Raw genomic sequence first — 18,170 nt, forward strand, 5'->3', positions numbered from 1 at the left:
TGCCATACTTTTGTAAGACTTTGCCATTTTAGAAGACACTGAAATCATCATGAGATAAGAGGGTAATTGCTACTTTAGTTATTTGTGACATTGAGAAGAGAGAGCAGTGGATATTATGAGATGCATTTTACGCAACAGGACAGAAGAAGATCACTGTTTCCATTATTTGTAGACCTAAAATAAAATTTTAATATAAAAATTTGTTTAGGTACTTGCTTGTGCCAACTTAATGTGGTACAAATCTGATATTTGTACAGTAAGGATTAATTTGTATGGTACTACAATTACTCTGTCCTAACAATTAAGAAATGCTCATTTACTAGAATACTACTATTCTAATAATCTTTTGCTTTTTCCTGTTTTACAGCTTTATTGCAACACTTTTGACTCCACCAACACACACATATACACACACAAATCAAAACAACGGCACTTTTAAGAGCCACTCTCTATCTCTCTTTCTCACTTGTCTCTTTCGATCACTTTCTTTCTCTCTGTCTTCATTTCGTGTATCGTTTTTATAATGTGTCTGTATTGTTTGTATGTGATGTCCCTCAATTCTGACGTGAGGGTCTTTGATGATCCCAATGATGCCAGAATGCACATGGCAGCATTAATTAGTGATGCTCATATCCATGATGCCAGGGTAAGGCTTGTCAAGATAAGCAAATACCTAAGTCTGAAAATACTAATGGCTAATGCTGTTTATAGATGTGATGTAAAGGGTTAGTAAGACCATTTTATGCAACTACTGAATAATGCTCAATTATAAGTGCTGCTGATATAAGTGCTCTGCAAATATATAGGCTACCATGGCCGTGGAAAACCCTGCCTTTCCTCAAAGAAAAACGAGGAAAAGCAGAAAGAGATCCCTCACTAATCCACTGGTCACAGGCAGGCGTGAAAAACGTCAGGAAACACACTGCCCTGGATCAGGTTTGTTCTTTACTAATACATGATTACTGTATCTAAAAATAAAGATAATTCATTAAATAGTGTTTTGGTGGTTACGCGTATTCTAAAATGAGAGTTAGATACCACTTTGACAAAATGGTGTTGCAATGTTTGTGAAATTTTCTCACTAATATATAAGATAGTTTAAGAGCATACGACTGATAATCCTTACTTGTGTTTTAAGAATTTTTGCTTAGTTTCCTTGCCTCCAGTCCTTATGGAATATTTTAATTTTGAAATGAATTGGTTTCATGTTATATTGATCAAAGGGTTAAGCAAAATGACTGTTTCTGCAGCTGCTTCTCAATCCAGAAGAAGGGATCCTGTGCATGAGGAAGGCCTTCAGATAGAAGATCAAGAGTTGGCAAGTCTTGGTGACAATACAGTGTTACAGTAGTATCATTACACTACATTATCCAATTTCCACCATTTATTTAATCATAATCAAGCATTATGTTTTGTCAGTTCCACTACAGACTCACAGTATTACTGATATATACTTGTGTGTGATCATAATCATGAGTATAGCCCTTTTAAGGACAAGTGAATGTATATTTTTGTTTTTTAGAAACAAGACTCCAAGAGTTAAGGGACACCATAACTGCAGGTCAGGTTCTGGAGGGAACCGACAGAATGGTTTCTGCTTGGGAACAAAGGCAGCTTCTCACAGATGTGAGAATGAAAACTGCTAGGCCTATGCTTTTTGATGCAAAGCTCTCAGCCGAGAGAGTATTCATCCAAAATGTCACAGATGCTGTGCTGTAGAAGCTGTGATCAGGTGCCTGGACTGTGTACCTCTGGACATGGAGTTCCTCTGTGCTACCTGTGACATAGAGGCCCACAAGAGAAACGTCTTCCATGACAGAGAGGCTGTGTTTCATGGATTTCTTGAGCCCATTCCCCCTACAACTGCTGTGGTGGTGAATGAAAATGGCCAGCCTCAGTTTTGTAAACAAAGTATGTTAAAATTAGCATTATATCAAATTGTCTCATACTTATAGTGTAATTCCCCAAATGTTGTTGTAGCTAGCACACATGTTTATATTTAACAGTGTTTCTAAATGGCTTAGACATTTTTTTCTAAAATGCTAATCTCATTCTAAGTTTATTCTCAAAACTCTAAAGTGCTAGTGTGAAATTTAATAGCTGAATAACAAAAGTATGATTGGTTTTGACAGTTCTGACCAGCATATCTATGACTAGTTAAGTCAATTGCGTCTTAATATTTTTCAAAATGTGCTTAAGCATTTACATGTTGTTTCAACATAGTGACAATTACAGTAGGAATAGTTGTGTGGCCAGTTTGGATTAATTGTTGGGTTTTAAAGCACTATTTTGAAAATGAGGTTAGCGTTTTGGGAAATGCATCTAAGGGACTGAGGAGAAGCTGTAAATACATACTTCATAACTTATTTCTGTTTTGCAGTATGTCAACTGCCTGTTCCTGCTCCAAGGTCAATTTGTGAATGCACTCATGACCTCACAATCACTCCAGGGAAGCATACTTCTGTGGTCACCATCAATGGTATGTTGTTCTGAAAGCCCTCCTTTTTGTGCAAGTATTATTGTACTATAACTTTACCGCTGTATGCAATGCAAAGCTTTTTATCACCATATCATTTTCAGGTAATGCCCAAATTCCATGTCAAATAGCTAATATATAATATATTTGTATCTCTGTATAGAAGGCAATCTGTTGCAATTTGATTACTGAAATTATTTTAGTCTTTACTACATTATATTCACTTGTTCACAGGACGATATGACGTCTGCTTGCCTCGGAAATCCTGTCCATCATGCTCTGCAGAATGGACTCCCGAGGTGAAGGACCTGCTCGTTTATCGGTACTGGCCAGCTAGCACCAGCTGCCAGACCCTATACAAGTTTGATGTCTTCACCTCGTTTGAACATATGAAGGTGACGGCACCAGCCATGTCCAGACAGGCTTTCCTGAAAATGTTGGAGCACAGATCTGTTCAAGCTGGAAGGGTAAATCTGCCTGAATATCACTGAAACATATAACAAACACAATTATATTACTGTATACCTAATATTTAATAGTGGGCATTGCTTCAAAAAATCCTAACCAAACATTTCTTAATATGCAGACAGGTAGTATCTGTGCTGATACATTTCAGCGAAGCTTTTTTGAGTTTACCTTCTGTCAATACAAAGAAGAGGATATGTGCCAGGTCCATCACTTTGAGTGTCCAGCCTGTTCTCCAGACATGTTGGCTGTCTGCTCTGATGGAAACCGAAAACATTACTGTTCAGCAAGTCAAAAGGGTAGGTATAGGTATTTTTCAGAAGTTTATTTTAGACTTGTCTAACACAAATAGTAGCCATTCGGGTTGTCTTTGAGTGATCATAACTTACATTTTAACAAATAGTAAATGTAGTACTTGTGATTTTTATTACTGACGCATGCTATCTTATGGACAGGACTGAGGAGCCACCTATATATGAGGGCTTGTTCCTGGCCAAGGACTACCTTTGTTGACCTTGTCAGAGGCAACATAAGAAGTGTATGAACATTTGATTTGTTTTTTTTTATAATAGTTGTTTAGACAGTTGTTTTGTGTTTTTATGTACCTTAAAATGTGTTATAAACTGACTTTATAGGCAAATGACAGTGCTGTCTGCGGTACTGCTAAGTTCACCGCTGGCAGAGAGATGTCAAAAAAGTCTGGTGCTCAGATAGACGAGGAGGGCATTCAAGTTGCAGTTTGCAGGTGTGTGTGTGTGTGTGTGTGTGTGTGTGTGTGTGTGTGTGTGTGTGTGTGTGTGTGTGTGTGTGTGTGTGTGTGTGTGTGTGTGTGTGTGTGTGTGTGTGTGATTCTTGAGTCTGATATTTGAGTTTTAATGGCAATCCAAGTCTGAGTAAAAATTGAAAGCATTTCACATGTTTCCTTGCAGAGTGGTATTTATCTAATCTTTGTAGTAGCCAAGTATTATATTTATCATATATTTTGTTATATGCACTCAGTTGACAGAGATGTGTGCTTAAGCCAGGCCTTACTGGGTCAATTGATTCTTAACCACTAGATTTTCTTCTGATTTATCAGACATGGGTTTCTCTTACGAGGACTGAACCATTACCGTGGAGAAATATTTGCTTATCCGATGTTTCTTCAAAGAGAGATGTCAAAGAAGGCAAATGTGACCTTCTTCTGAATGGATGTTACATGCAGGTAATTCTCATTGTCATATTGCAAATCCAACTCCATGATTAAAATGTCTTGTTTCTCAGCTTTACAGTTATGTTAGTCATTTTAGATTTCAATTAAAAATGGATCTTTGTTACACTCACATGATGCTGCTCCTGCTTTTTAGGTACTGGCCCTACCTTAACAAAGTAGTAGAGGGTTTACCAGAGCTTCTGCCATTGACAGAAATGAGGCCATTCCTGAGCGTCATGCATGCCAAAGCCCATACAGCAAAATGCGAGGTACATGCAATAACTTTTAGTCTGGTATGGCTGTAGTTATTGGGAAATAATGGGTCGGATAATAGAATGTGCTGTGTGTTATCTTTCACCAACTGCTTTTCAGCTGCTTGTTCAAATTTGTAGGACAGGGATTTTGTTTTTCCCCGCCAAATAAAAGCTTGGGTCATGAGATGTTTTAGAGATAATTGTATGAATTAATGTAGATATAACATTCAAGTAATCTTCAGTGCAAAGGATTATTTTTACCTTTGTGCATGTTATGCCTGATTGGATGATGTTATATCAAAACTTCTGAAGTACTGCTACATAACACTTCTCACTCTGTGTTGCAGGTGAGATGGGGTGGCAGAAGCCAGGATGGAGCAGGAAACACAGTGGGAGAGGAAGTGGAGCAGGTGTGGTATGTTATGGAATTTTCCATCTATTACCCTTCTTTCAGTGATTCCTAATTATGGTCTCATCTGTTTTCTCACTTGTAGTGAGAAGGGGGCTTGTGTGATAATTTACTATGGTTGGTGGTCAGTGGAGGTAAGGAAAAGCAGATGGTCAAGGGGTCATCTTGAGTGCATTTGTACTTTATAGCCTAAAGGGTTAAGGGGGCATCTACCTCTCAGGGTCAGGGAGGTATAGAAAAGACAAAGTATACCTCTCTCCCTGAGGGGAGGGCAGAAATAAGGCCTTGGAGAACATGAGATATAAAAAAGACAGACACTGCTTCTCCTTATCTCTCCTCACTGACTCACAAATGTGTATTGGTGACGAGGATCTCTCTTGCAAGAGAATAAATACTTTATAAACTATTAATTTGGACTCAGAGTGTCTCTTACTCAGTGATGATGTTTGTTTGATGACAAAAAAAGCCACAACAGTTTTGGTGTCAGAATAGTGGGATCCTTGGACGTGATTCCGGGACTGACGGACGGACGGAGGCTGATCACCTAGGAACTGACAAAGTTCCAACCCTACCTCGAGAAAAACAGAGACGAGGGACCGTTTCCGCCGTTAGGACCGGATCCGGCCACTGGAATCAAAAGAACTCAAGGTGGCACAGAACAACATCTCTGGGTAAGCGAATTAAATTCAGTTTAAAGGGGGGAAGAGTGAAATTGAACCATATTGGCTGAGGGCTGTTTCTGTGGTACGTAATCTGAGATTAATTGAGATCTATATATAGATCAAGAGGTTTCAAACAGATACGAGAGGAAATTATCTGAGATTAATTGAGTTCTGTAACAGATCAAGAGATTTCATACAGATAGGTAACCTGAAAATCAGTTGTTCCACCACGGAGCAAATTGTTTTTAGGTGCTGAGGCTAATTGGGGGGAACCAGAAAAGATTTTTTTTGGTGAACCATAATTAGGAGGGCACTAATAGTGCAACCCGACCGATTTGGGTTAAAAGAAAAAATCGGGTCTGTTGGGGACGCCTAACAGATCAAGAAAACGCGCGTTGAAGAGAAATCCACAGAGAACAGAAAAGCGGCCAGTATTGGGAAATCTCAGAGCAAGATTATGAAATATGATACACCGGTGTACTACCAAATGAGAAAACATTATGGTCAGAAATGTATGTTAGATATTGAGAAATTAATCAAGCATCATGATTTTCCCGAAGGGGGAACATTGAGCCGCACGAGGCTGAAAGTGGTGAGAGACTCAGTGGAAAAGCGTAGTGAGAAACAATTATCTTGTTGCTGCAAGTGTGTTAAACATGTATGCAAAAAATGTGAAGACACAGTCGATTGCTGGCTTGAGGAAGCAGATAAAAGAGAAAGAAGGCAACTGCAAAAAGAATTAGCAGGAAGGAAAAATGAAAAGTGTGAAAGTCTGCCTGTATGTGTGTCTGCACCACCAGAACCGACTAACCCACAGTATGTTTGTGTTTCCCCACATGAAATTGCGGTGAGACCGGCACCGCCGGAGTACAAAACACACTTCCCAGGAGCCGGATTGACTGCACTGAAGTTCGACCCCGACCTTGACTGTTCTCCATCGAGACCGACCCAGCCGCGAGCACAAGCCGAACCGCAACCCGAGGCACAAGCTGCAGCGAGAGAGGCACAAGCACAAGCAGAGCGTGAAGCAGCGCGTGAAGCGCAAGAAGAGCAAAATGACCGAGCAGCAAGAGCTGAAGCGCTGGCCGCGCTGGAGGAACAAGAGGCGAGAGAGGCCGCACGAGCAGAAGCGCAAAAACAGCAAACAGCGCAGATGGCGTTGGCATTCCAGCAACTAGCGATGCAAACAGCGCAGGCAATGCAACAAGTGCAAGCAGAGGGACAAGCGTCCAGTCACGTGACCCAGGGCGAGAAGGAAGAAATCACAGAGAACACGGACGAGCAACGCGGAGCCAAGCCGAAGAAAATCTTCACAAGATCACAGATCCGAGATGAAACAGCTAACATCACGGCTCCCATGATTGAGGTGGCGGGGCCGGATGGACCGGTGATGGTCTATAGACCGTGGACGGTGACAGACATGAAAGAAGCAATGGCCCATTTTCCAAACCCCGGACGATGCAGGTGACAGATTTTCAAACGAACTAGTCACTTTCTGTCAAGAGTTCAGCCCCACCACACAAGAACTGAAACGGCTGCTAGCCGTGAAACTGGGAGCCACGAGCTGGCACAAAGTGAGCAGCCACATGCCGAAAGAAGAACGACGAAGAGCGCACGGGGAGTGGATGAATGATGCCAACGAACTGTATCGAACAACAGTGAGCAAACTCGGCGAAGAAATAAAGAAGGCTTTCCCACCACGAGTGGACACAGAAAAAATCAACAGCTGTTGCCAGGTGACTATTATGCAAGACTTTTTGAAACATTTCAGAAACACAGCGGCATGCCTGAGCCGGAGGAGAGAGGAGAGCAGCCAGGCACGTGGGAGTGTCATTTGCAGAGCCGTTTCCTGAATGGACTGAGACCTGAAATCGCACAAGCAGTGAGAGCAAGTTACATCGAGTGGCAGAACGGGCGGCTAACAACCATCCTAGCGCACGCTGTGCACGCCGAGGAACAGCTGCTGACAAAGAAGGACAAAGCCGCGAAAGTAAAGGTGGACAGAGAGCTGCAGCTGGCTGCTGTACAGATCAAAGCTAGCACGAGCGCACAACCAGCGCGGCAGAACTGGGCCAACAAGAAGAAGAAAGTGTATCAGGGAAAGTGGAAATGTGGACTGTGCGAAAGCAACGAACATGACTTTGTCAGATGCACAAAGTGCAGAGTGTGCAAGGGCGATGGACACTGGGCAAAGGATTGTCCGGAGGCGCGGAAGGCGGATTGACTACAGAGGAACGGAGAACAGGAGAGGGGAGGGCGAGCGACAGGCATTCAACCGACTGCGAGAAAGGGAAGTGAAATTTTTTTAACACACACACACAACACGCACACATACACTGATGTACATAATGCTTCTTGCAACGAAGAAAATGCTAGCAAACCTTTATGTGTGAGTGATGAAAATTTGAATAACGCTGTTTCTGCTGAATGTCTGAGAATGTATAAAGGTTCAGGATTTTTAAGACTACCGAGATATCCACTGTTAGTTGACGGTACAATGATAGAGTTTCTCGTGGACTCAGGTGCAGCCCGGTCCACAATAAGGCCATATGACTTGCCATGCAAACCAAGATTGACGAATGTGGTGTTTGAAAGCACGTCAGCGTCAGGGCATGAAATTTCAGAAAATGTCACTGTGCCGTTACAATGCGAGACGGAGGGGGGCAAAGCATTGAAACATGCGTTTTTGTGCTCTGAAACCTGTCCGGCTCCATTGTTGGCAAGAGATTTAATGTGTGAATTAAATTTGAAACTCACTGCGGGCCCGATGGGTATTGTTATTGAGGAAGAACAGCAAATGTGTTGTGCAAAATTTGAGCCACAATGGGCATACGAGTGGCAGGTAAAAGATTGTGATTGGGCAAAAATGATTTTGAACATGGCAAAAGATCGAACAGTATCAGATAACATAGAAAATATGATGTCTGACAAATTGCATTGCACATCATATGTTGTCTTTGAGCGTGAACCTCAGTTTGAGGAAGTTGGTTTAACGAGACAGAAGATGAGAAAATGAAGTTTGATAAAATGTTCTGGAATGAGAATGTGTGTGCGCTTTCAGCTTGCCTGTCAGAAAAACAAATTAAGTTGTATTTGATAACAGGAATGTCGGCGCCTCACTTATCAGTAACCAAGGGCAAAGCGCAGCAGTGGGCAGATTTGGGTCCTTTTGTGAGACAGTGCATGACAGCCACAGATTGGGCTGAAAAGGGAGACGGGGTGCAGAAGAGTGACAGTATAGGGGCATTCATGCTGCCATGTGATTTTGAGGTTGATGTACACGGAGCTGTGACTGCTATTGTTCAGAGTGTAATGGAGAAGCATGATAACGGAGCTATTTCTGCCACAGATATTCATCCTATCCTGGCAGAAATACCTTCAGCATTGTGGGCGAAACACAAGTATGATGTTGGATTGATTAAAAATTGTGAACCAGTGGTAATCACCCCAAAGTCTGATTACAGGCCGTGTCAACCGCAATATCCCCTGAAAAAGGAGGCATTGCGAGGGATCCGGCCAGTTTTTGAATCTCTCCTGAAAGAGAAAGTCATCATCCCGTGTCATGATTCTCCAGTACGAACACCCATTTTCCCAGTAAAAAAGGCAACAGCTAATCAAAATGACATGGTTCAGTGGCGGTTTGTGCAGGATTTAATTTCAGTTAATGAAGCTGTTATCGCGAGAGCGCCACGGGTCCCGAACCCGTACACGATTTTATCACAGATTCCAGCAAGATGCAACATACTTCACTGTGGTTGATTTGGCCAACGCGTTTTTTAGCGTCCCAGTGGCAAAAGAAAGTCAGTTCTGGTTTGCGTTTGATTTTGACAACAAACCGTATACTTTCACACGTTTGTGCCAAGGTTTTCTGAGTCCCCAACTATTTATAATGAGGCGCTCAAACGAAGCCTCGAACCGTTAATTTTGTCGAACGGAACAGCGCTGTTGCAATATGTGGACGATCTGTTGATTTGTGCACGAGATGAGGCTGTGTGTGTGGCTGACAGTGTGTCTCTCCTGAAGCATTTGGAAAGGGAGGGGCACAAGGTCAGTCTGGCTAAGCTGCAGTTTGTGAAGCAGAAAATAACTTTTTTGGGTCACACGATCACACCAAACAGTAAAGCTCTCTCTGAAAAACGAGTTAAAGCGATCAAAGATGTACCAAGATCAGTAACAAAGAAACAATTGTTGTCATTTTTGGGAATGTGTGCATATTGTCGAACGTTTATTCCAAATTATGCACTGTTGGAAAAGCCCTTGAGAGCCCTGACAGCAGGGAAAGGGCTGAGGTCATGTGACAAGATTGATTGGCCAGCAGAAGCACAGGAAGCTTTTGAAACTTTGAAAATGCACATGGCTCAGGCTCCAGCGTTGGGCCTTCCAGCAGTTGACAAACCATTTATACAGATGGTAGATGAAAAATAAGGCTTTATGAGTTCAGTGCTCTTGGAAACCCATGGTGACAGACTAAGACCAGTAGCATATTTTTCAACGAAACTTGATGCAGTTGCAGCAGGTCTGCCACTCTGCCTGAGGGCTGTGGCAGCTGCTGAGCTGGCTGTGCTGGCTTCAAGAGAATTTGTGGGGTATTCTGATTTGACTTTATGGTCCCACACGCAGTTACCATGATTTTGCAAGAACAGAAAACATCACACTTATCTTCAGCCAGATGGTTGAGATACCATACAATTTTGCTCGATATGCCGAACATAACTGTGAAGAGATGTACAACCTTGAATCCTGCCACACTTCTGCCAACAGAAGATGATGGGGAGGAACATCACTGTTGTCTTTCTGTTTTGGAGCAGGTGTGTACTCCATGTCCAGACCTGTTGGACACACCTTTGGAGAATTGTGATAATGTCCTCTTTGTGGATGGATCGGCATCCAAAGATCCACAAACAGGCCTGAATAAGGTTGGTTTTGCGGTGACCACTGAATTTGAAGTTGTAAAATCTGGCAAATTGCCGTCAACTTATTCAGCTCAGGCAGCTGAATTGGTTGCACTGACAGAAGCGTGTAAATTAATGGCAGACAAATGTGTGACGATTTACACAGACTCGCGTTATGCTTTCGGGATCACACATGATTTCGGAGCAATTTGGAAGCACAGGAATTTTTTGAAGTCGGATGGACATCCGATATTGAACGCTTCACTGGTCTCTAAGCTTTTGGAGGCCATTCTTTTGCCAGACAAGGTTGCAGTCTGTAAATGCGCAGCGCACTCTAACGATAAAAGCTTTATTTCCACAGGAAACGCGAGAGCCGACGCGGCAGCGAAGGCCGCGGCAGCGCAGGAGACAAAAGAAACGACTTGTGCTTTGGTATCTGTGCCTAACCCTGACATTTCTCTTTGTTTAGAAAGCATGCAGACTTTTTCCACAGGAGCAGAAAAACAGAAATGGAGGTCGTCTGGCTGCAGCCTCCAGGGGGGTGTATGGATGAGTGATGGCATTCCTTGTTTACCCAAACACTTCTTTCAGCATTACGCTAAGTTGACACATGGGTTAGACCACGTGTCCAAGGGGAGTATGGTAATGCAGATGAAAGATTTATGGTATACTAAAGGATTTACAACCTTTGCTGAAAATTTTTGCAAAAGGTGTGTCACTTGTAACACACACAATGTGGCAAGAGGGATAAAAACACCCTTAGCATCCCAACCAGCCCCAGCAGGTCCGTTTGAGTATCTGATGATGAATTTCATCGAATTAACCCCTTGTGGGAAACAGAAACACTGTCTGGTAATGGTAGACATGTGGTCAAATTGGGTGGAGGCTTTCCCGACCTCACAGCAAGATTCGGCAGCAGTGGCAAAGGCCCTGCTAACCGAAATTGTGCCAAGATGGGGGATACCAAGAAAAATCAGCTCTGACAATGGCAGACATTTTGTAAATGCTGCAATAAAGCAGGTGGGAGAGTTCTTGGGCATTGATATGAGAACGCATTGCAGTTACGCTCCCTCGTCAGCAGGGGTGGTAGAGAGATCAAATCAAACAATCAAGAACAAATTGGCAAAATGTTGCGAAGAGACGGGTCTGTCTTGGGTTAAGGCCCTACCAATCGTACTGATGTACATGAGAATGAGGAAAAGAGTGAAAACAAACCTGAGCCCATTCGAAATTTTGTTTGGCAGGCCGCCATTCATGGGCATAGAAGGGGGTAAACAAAGGCTGCCATCCACGGATGTGTGTGAGAATGACATGTTGAATTACTGCAAAGAAATGTCTTGTCTGTTATCACAAATTTCTGTGCAGGTGAAAGCTGCCCAGGGGAAAGTTGCTGAGACGTTTCTGCACAAGGTCAGGCCAGGTGATTTCGTGGTGATTCGTGATCACAGGAGAAAGAGCTGGAAGGCGAAAAGGTGGCTTGGGCCTTTCCAGGTGCTTCTGGTGACGTACACGGCGGTGAAGGTCGCAGAGAGGGCCACGTGGGTGCACGCGAACCATTGCAGGAAGGTGCCGCCCATTGCGGAGGCGGAGCAATCGCAGGAGGGGGTTCAACGAGCATAATCGTCAAGGTCCAGTTATTGACAAGCAAGAAAAGGTACCGTTATCTGCGCAAGAGCAAGGCCATGCAAAAGACATAACAGAGCCTGCAGATACAGACCTTTGCATTGAAGCAGCAGGGAGGAGACAGGAGGAAGCAAACAACTTTGATTTTGCCAAGCGGTATCCAGCTGGAAACCGTGTGGCCAACGGAACAGATAAGACTTTCTTGGTAGTGCTTTTAAGAACTGAACTGTCTTAACACTTTCTGGTCATACAGCAGATCAGAGTAACCGAGAACATGGAGCGTACCAGACCCTGGCACCCATTCAGAGTGCCAGGAATGTGTGGCCTGGTTAAGACTACAGGCATAATGACTGTGTTGTCAGTGACAATTTGCTTGATAATAATGCATTTTACAGCAGGCCTGAAAGTATTACCAACAGGAGAACAGACCAACAGGACTGAGACAACGGAGCGGAACGACACCGCTCGACAACGTGCTAGGAGAGACGCATTCAAAGAGGTGGAGCCGGTGAGAGGCCTCGAGGGGGGCACGGTGACAGTTCACGAAGGATCAAATGTGAGTTTCGGGTGCAACCCCTATCAAACGAACTGTCCAGGCTGTCAGGGGCGCAGCGAAGACTATGCAGGCTTCTACTTCTGTGAACACCCATGTAAGTGGAGCGACGTGAAAGCATATGCCTCCAACTACAAGTGGGGAACAGATAAAAGATTTCAAGTATTTGCAAAACACAGACTAAGCAACAACAGGTATGGGATGACAGTCGAGCTAGCACAAGTAAGACTGTCAGACCAAGGCAAGTACTATTGTGGATTAGATTTAGAGGGAAAGGATTGGTACGAAGAAATTGACATTATTGTAAACGAGGCAGTTCCAACTTTAAAACCTTTTGTAGCACCTGAGGTCGAACGAGAAGCGAGGGACGAGCTGGCATGGATGGGGAACGGAGACGTGACACGAGATCAGGGGAACCCTGAAGTGCAGAAAGCCATGATGAAGTGTCAAGGTAACAAAGCCTGTGCTCTGGCTATGCTGCAGAAAGAAGAGTTAGAAATATCAACGAGCTGCTGGCTGTGTCTACAGATGTCACGCGCTTGGAAGGTTGTCCCACTGACTATAGCAACAGCTAATGAAACAAAGTGTCTAATTCCAAAACAAATGACTGATGTGCTTTTAGCAGCAGCTGAACTGGAGAAAGGAGAGACATCGACGAAACGACCTGAGGACAGCTGTGACAACGTTCGACGATATAACAACACTGATATAGCAATTCCACCACTGAGAGTAACACACGAGAAAGGTGATGTGTGCGTTTGTTCAGACACGCAGAGACTTTTCACGACAGGATGGTCTGACTGCAGAGTCAGAATCAACACAAAGGGCGGAACAGTGAACAATTGCACAGCGACACTCGACGGCAAGGAGATTAGTTTCACATGTCCATTTGGTGAGCTGCATGAGACTTCACCAGCAGCTGTGTGGGTATGCGGGGACAGGGCGTTTCACAGAATGCCTAAACACGGGTGGTCAGGGTGCTGTTATCCAGCGTTGATAAATGTGGGAACATCTGTGTATTTGCCAAACAAAACACCAAGGGCAAGGGAAAAAATAAATGTTAAGATTTTGCCTGGGGTTCTGCCAAAACATTATTCGGGGTATACATTATCTGATCCATGGACAACACCTGGGGCAAATGTGGGGTGGTCCCTTTTCCTGGGGGTGGGAACAACGGTGACGATTAATATGGTTAATGGTTTAGCATGGTCTGTATTAGCAATAGCAAATGCCACTGAAAATGCTATAAACATGATAAATGATGAAATGAGACATTTACGAGAGGCAGTTATTCAAAATCGATTAGCTTTGGATTTAATTACTGCAGAACGGGGGGGGCATTTGTAAGATGTTAGGTGTGTCTTGTTGTTTCAATATTCCAGATTACAGTGACAACATAACAAATGTGATCGAGCACATGAGAAAGGCGGTGCAGGAGCCTGAACCAGTGGAAGAGAACTGGCTGACCTGGATAATGAATTTTAAAGGGGGCTGGGGATTTTGGTTAGCTCAGACTGTGTTGCCAATATTAGTCATAGTAGTACTGATTCTGTTATGTATACCATGTATTATACAATGTGTGTCTAGCTTAGTGCAGAGACTGGTTAAAGTTGGAATGTCTGTTCAATTGGTGAAAATGACAGCCTACCCGAATGATGATGTTGATGAACAACAATACGATGACACAAGTAGCGGAAGTTACAGCGACACGTGCTAATTGAGTAAAGAAAATGTGTTTTCCTTTTTGTCACGAGATGGCGTAAAAGGACAGGGTTTGAAACAGTGATTTTTATTATAGTTTTTCTGTTTTGTTTTCTTACTGCATTATAACTATTTCTTGTTTATACTAAGGTGACTGCGGGTCCGATATAGGTCGGGAGTGCAATAACAGTGCTTATTCATTCAGCCCGGCTTTAGATAAACTGTTTACTTGCTTGCTAAAATATTACGGGGCATTTCCCCCACAAAAACAGCCTTATGCTTCTTCATTCTAAAACTTTCTTCACAGGTTCAAGGAGAGTGATTTTATGTGACTTGAATTTGCATTTATTATTACTATTATTGCAATGTTTGATTAATCAGTTATCATAGTATGATAAACAGAGAGGAGTTGTTATGGAATTTTCCATCTATTACCCTTCTTTCAGTGATTCCTAATTATGGTCTCATCTGTTTTCTCACTTGTAGTGAGAAGGGGGCTTGTGTGATAATTTACTATGGTTGGTGGTCAGTGGAGGTAAGGAAAAGCAGATGGTCAAGGGGTCATCTTGAGTGCATTTGTACTTTATAGCCTAAAGGGTTAAGGGGGCATCTACCTCTCAGGGTCAGGGAGGTATAGAAAAGACAAAGTATACCTCTCTCCCTGAGGGGAGGGCAGAAATAAGGCCTTGGAGAACATGAGATATAAAAAAGACAGACACTGCTTCTCCTTATCTCTCCTCACTGACTCACAAATGTGTATTGGTGACGAGGATCTCTCTTGCAAGAGAATAAATACTTTATAAACTATTAATTTGGACTCAGAGTGTCTCTTACTCAGTGATGATGTTTGTTTGATGATAAAAAAAGCCACAACAGGTATTATTGTCAATATTTTAACTATGGCTACAAAGAGTCTTAATAGAAACCATTACACCAAAAGGTACTTATTTTTCATCTAAGTAACACACCTGGTGTGAGGGATAAATCACATCCTTTATGTATGAGTTAAAATAAAGAATAGGCAGTTCAGTCGTTTTCAACAATTCAAAATGCATGCATGTAATGGGTCCCAAATTCCTAGGATAATACAGTACACATGTTTTCTGTTAAACCACAAGTTCAAGATATATGGTGTGTAGGTAATATTTTTATGTAATGGAGACCAAAAATGTAATGGTATTATTTTCTTTATAGGTGAACAGCTTTCTCTCCAGGGCAGCACTTGTCACAAAATACATGACAAAGCCTGGTTGGTGTTACACTTACACTACACGCTGTGGTAGCCTAAACAAATAATAATAAATACTTAATAGTGTTTTTATAGGTAATTGAAAAACAAAGTTTATCTGTTCTGTTCTTACGAAAGTTATCATTGTATTACTTCAAGGTAATTACCAGTTCAACTAACTTTTAGTGATAGGGTTTAGGCATGTCTGTTGGGTTACTCTTATTACCTTTTGGATGTGAAATCTTACTTTTTGGCTTGTGGGTGCATTATTGTTTTCATTAGGAAGAGTGAAAATGCTAACGCAACAGGCCATGGGTTGGAACAGAAGAAAGAGGGACAACCTTCATCAAGTGTTAGCCCACAGATATGTAAAAGTAAGGGTAAATTATAATTGAGATCCTAAGCACTGCCCCTTTCCCTCAATGCACCAACTACAGCTAGATCTGAAACTATTAGTTGATTAATTGTTTAATCATGTTACAGAAAATAAAAATGCGACTATTTTGATAATAATCATGTTTTATTCATTTTAAGTAACTGAGGGGAGGGTAGTGCTTAGGATTGGTCAGTTATCTTCTAAGATTGTAACCTCGCTGTTGTACAGACATTTTCTCCTATTTACAAGTCTGCTTGGTAGTATACTGTACACAGATATTTAATGTGTTATTTAATGTTACACCTGTTCTGATGAATGTCTTGTACCGAAAGCTCAAGTAAAATTGGTGGGTTTTGCATTGTGTTGGTGTGTAGACCTTTTTGTCTGACATTTTGTTATTTTTTCTCTTTTAAAAGATCACAGAGAGGGCAAAGGTGGAAGCTGCCAGCCTTAGCAACATTAAGAAGGAGCACAACCTTGATCAGGAGACAATACAGCAATGGGTGTGGGATGTCAGACAATGGGCGGTCACAGGTAAAACATGTAAATTACACAATGTATATACAGTGTGTGTGTATACACATCCACACACACATCTGTTAATGACTGTACCTTTATACAAATAATAAAAGGTGGCTATATTTTGAAAATGTCACTAATTGTGTCTCTTGTCCAATTGTTTTGTTTCACCTATTTAGAGAGAGTCTACACTCCAGGTTGTACTGAAGAGCTAAGGGCTGACATTGAGAACATCACTGCAACCCTTTTGCGCAAGAGGCAAGATCTGTATCGTCAGCATGGTTTGTTATCAAATCAAGGGTCTTGCAATACAACACCGTAGTGGAAGAAGATCCGATTGACGAGGAGTTGGCGTGCAGTCTGACAGAGGGATACATTCTACCATGGGAGAGACATGAAGATGGTATGATATGTATGAATTGCTAGTTTAGCTTGTTGTTCTTTCAGTTGATTTCCATAGTATATGCCTATGGCATCACTCTATACTAGCTTTACAAATTTTATTCCCTTTTCGATCTTCACATGTAGAAATGGTTCCAACCACAAATTTTTATATTTACCATTGTCCTTTTTGTTACTTGTCATTCAACAACACAGGAATGGGATGATACATTAAAATAAAAAATATCATGAATACCAAAATATGGAAATATTTATCACGGAGCATAAACATTGAATGGTGAGATCAACACCATGTTATTCTGCTGTAGTAATCACAAATAAAATACTTGACCATCACAATTTCACAAACTCTCCATCCAGATTATATTATTGTGACTTGTATTCATATTTTGAAATTGTTTATATTCTACAGAACCAATGCTGTCGCTAAAAAAATATATCAGAAATAACATAATTCTGTTATATGTGTATAATATAATAATAAACATTCCTTGTCCACTATTCCATTCCTTTCCCCAACCAAAGGCAACACCTTCAGGTTGAAGAGATCTATCTTCGACCAGGTAATGCTGCTGAAACGCTTGGAGGAGGAGCAGAGCATCCTTGTAAAGGAGATGTCTCAGCACATCAAGTACCTTCTGAAGCAAGTCCAAGAAGTGGAGTCACTCAGAGGACAGACTTTGGAGCGGATCAAAACCAGCAGTATGTTCAAGATCTTGAGATTTCAGTATCATGTATTTATTTATAATAGATAGATAGATAGATATGTCTCCAGGGAACTCTACTTTATACATTGAGTTGTGATCAGGCACTTCTCTTTCTATTTTTTTCCACAATTCCTCTACAGGTTTCGTTGACCTGACAGAGGACGCTACACATGGGCTCAACAGTGTCCTCAATCGGAGCGGACATTTACTCAGAAGTCAACACAAACAGGCTGTTAATGCATACAGCAGTATAGCCACTATGGAATTTGATTTTCTTTCCATACAGGAGGACATTGAGGAGTGGGATGACAATGGTTTCACCAGCCCTGAGTCTGAGGAAGAAGACACCTAAAGACCACTGCCAAACAACACACAGGAACTGGAGATTTGTACAAAAAATCTTGCCTTGCCTTTGTTTTAAATAGCTGTACCAAAGTATCTGCAGGAAAGTTTTTATAGATTTTGTGTGTATTTTTATTTTAAAAAATAGAAAAACATTGATTTATTTATCTCTTCTAACATTTGAGCTTGCTGGTTTCAGACCAAAACTGCTTTTTGCTGCTTGTCATCATCTATGCATGGAATTCAATGGCAGTCTGTAATTTTAACTAGTATAATTCTAATGTACTTTGGTATTTCCATAATGTATGTGGATTTATACTGTATTTGTATGCGATATGCATATACTACCCATATTATTTTTTTGTTATT

General features: G+C 41.9%; 1 protein-coding gene and 1 long non-coding RNA gene across 3 annotated transcripts; both read left to right on the forward strand.

The window, feature by feature from the left end:
• Nucleotides 1-544: 544 nt before the first annotated feature.
• LOC143751687 (uncharacterized) lies at nt 545-1,658 on the forward strand. 2 transcript variants are annotated; one of them, XR_013207288.1, is made up of 3 exons: nt 545-936; nt 1,251-1,328; nt 1,523-1,658. It is a non-coding gene; the product is annotated as an uncharacterized LOC143751687 (long non-coding RNA). The 2 variants fall into 2 exon arrangements; XR_013207287.1 differs by lacking the exon at nt 1,523-1,658 and adding an exon at nt 1,420-1,446 and having other exon boundaries at nt 548-936.
• A 749-nt stretch (nt 1,659-2,407) lies between these two features.
• On the forward strand, nt 2,408-17,811 carry LOC143752274 (uncharacterized). The gene is made up of 13 exons (XM_077245412.1): nt 2,408-2,479; nt 2,711-2,943; nt 3,063-3,240; nt 3,397-3,479; nt 4,020-4,145; nt 4,288-4,402; nt 4,735-4,797; nt 15,422-15,476; nt 15,738-15,829; nt 16,248-16,365; nt 16,530-16,631; nt 17,278-17,454; nt 17,600-17,811. Exons 5-13 carry the CDS (start codon nt 4,129-4,131, stop codon nt 17,809-17,811), a joined length of 951 nt encoding a protein of 316 aa, XP_077101527.1. The 5' UTR covers nt 2,408-2,479; nt 2,711-2,943; nt 3,063-3,240; nt 3,397-3,479; nt 4,020-4,128.
• Nucleotides 17,812-18,170: the final 359 nt, after the last annotated feature.

This window comes from Siphateles boraxobius, unplaced genomic scaffold (assembly GCF_051911475.1).
Source record: "Siphateles boraxobius isolate OS27281-9 unplaced genomic scaffold, OSU_SipBor_1 26, whole genome shotgun sequence".
In the NCBI taxonomy this organism is placed as follows: Eukaryota; Metazoa; Chordata; class Actinopteri; order Cypriniformes; family Leuciscidae; genus Siphateles; species Siphateles boraxobius.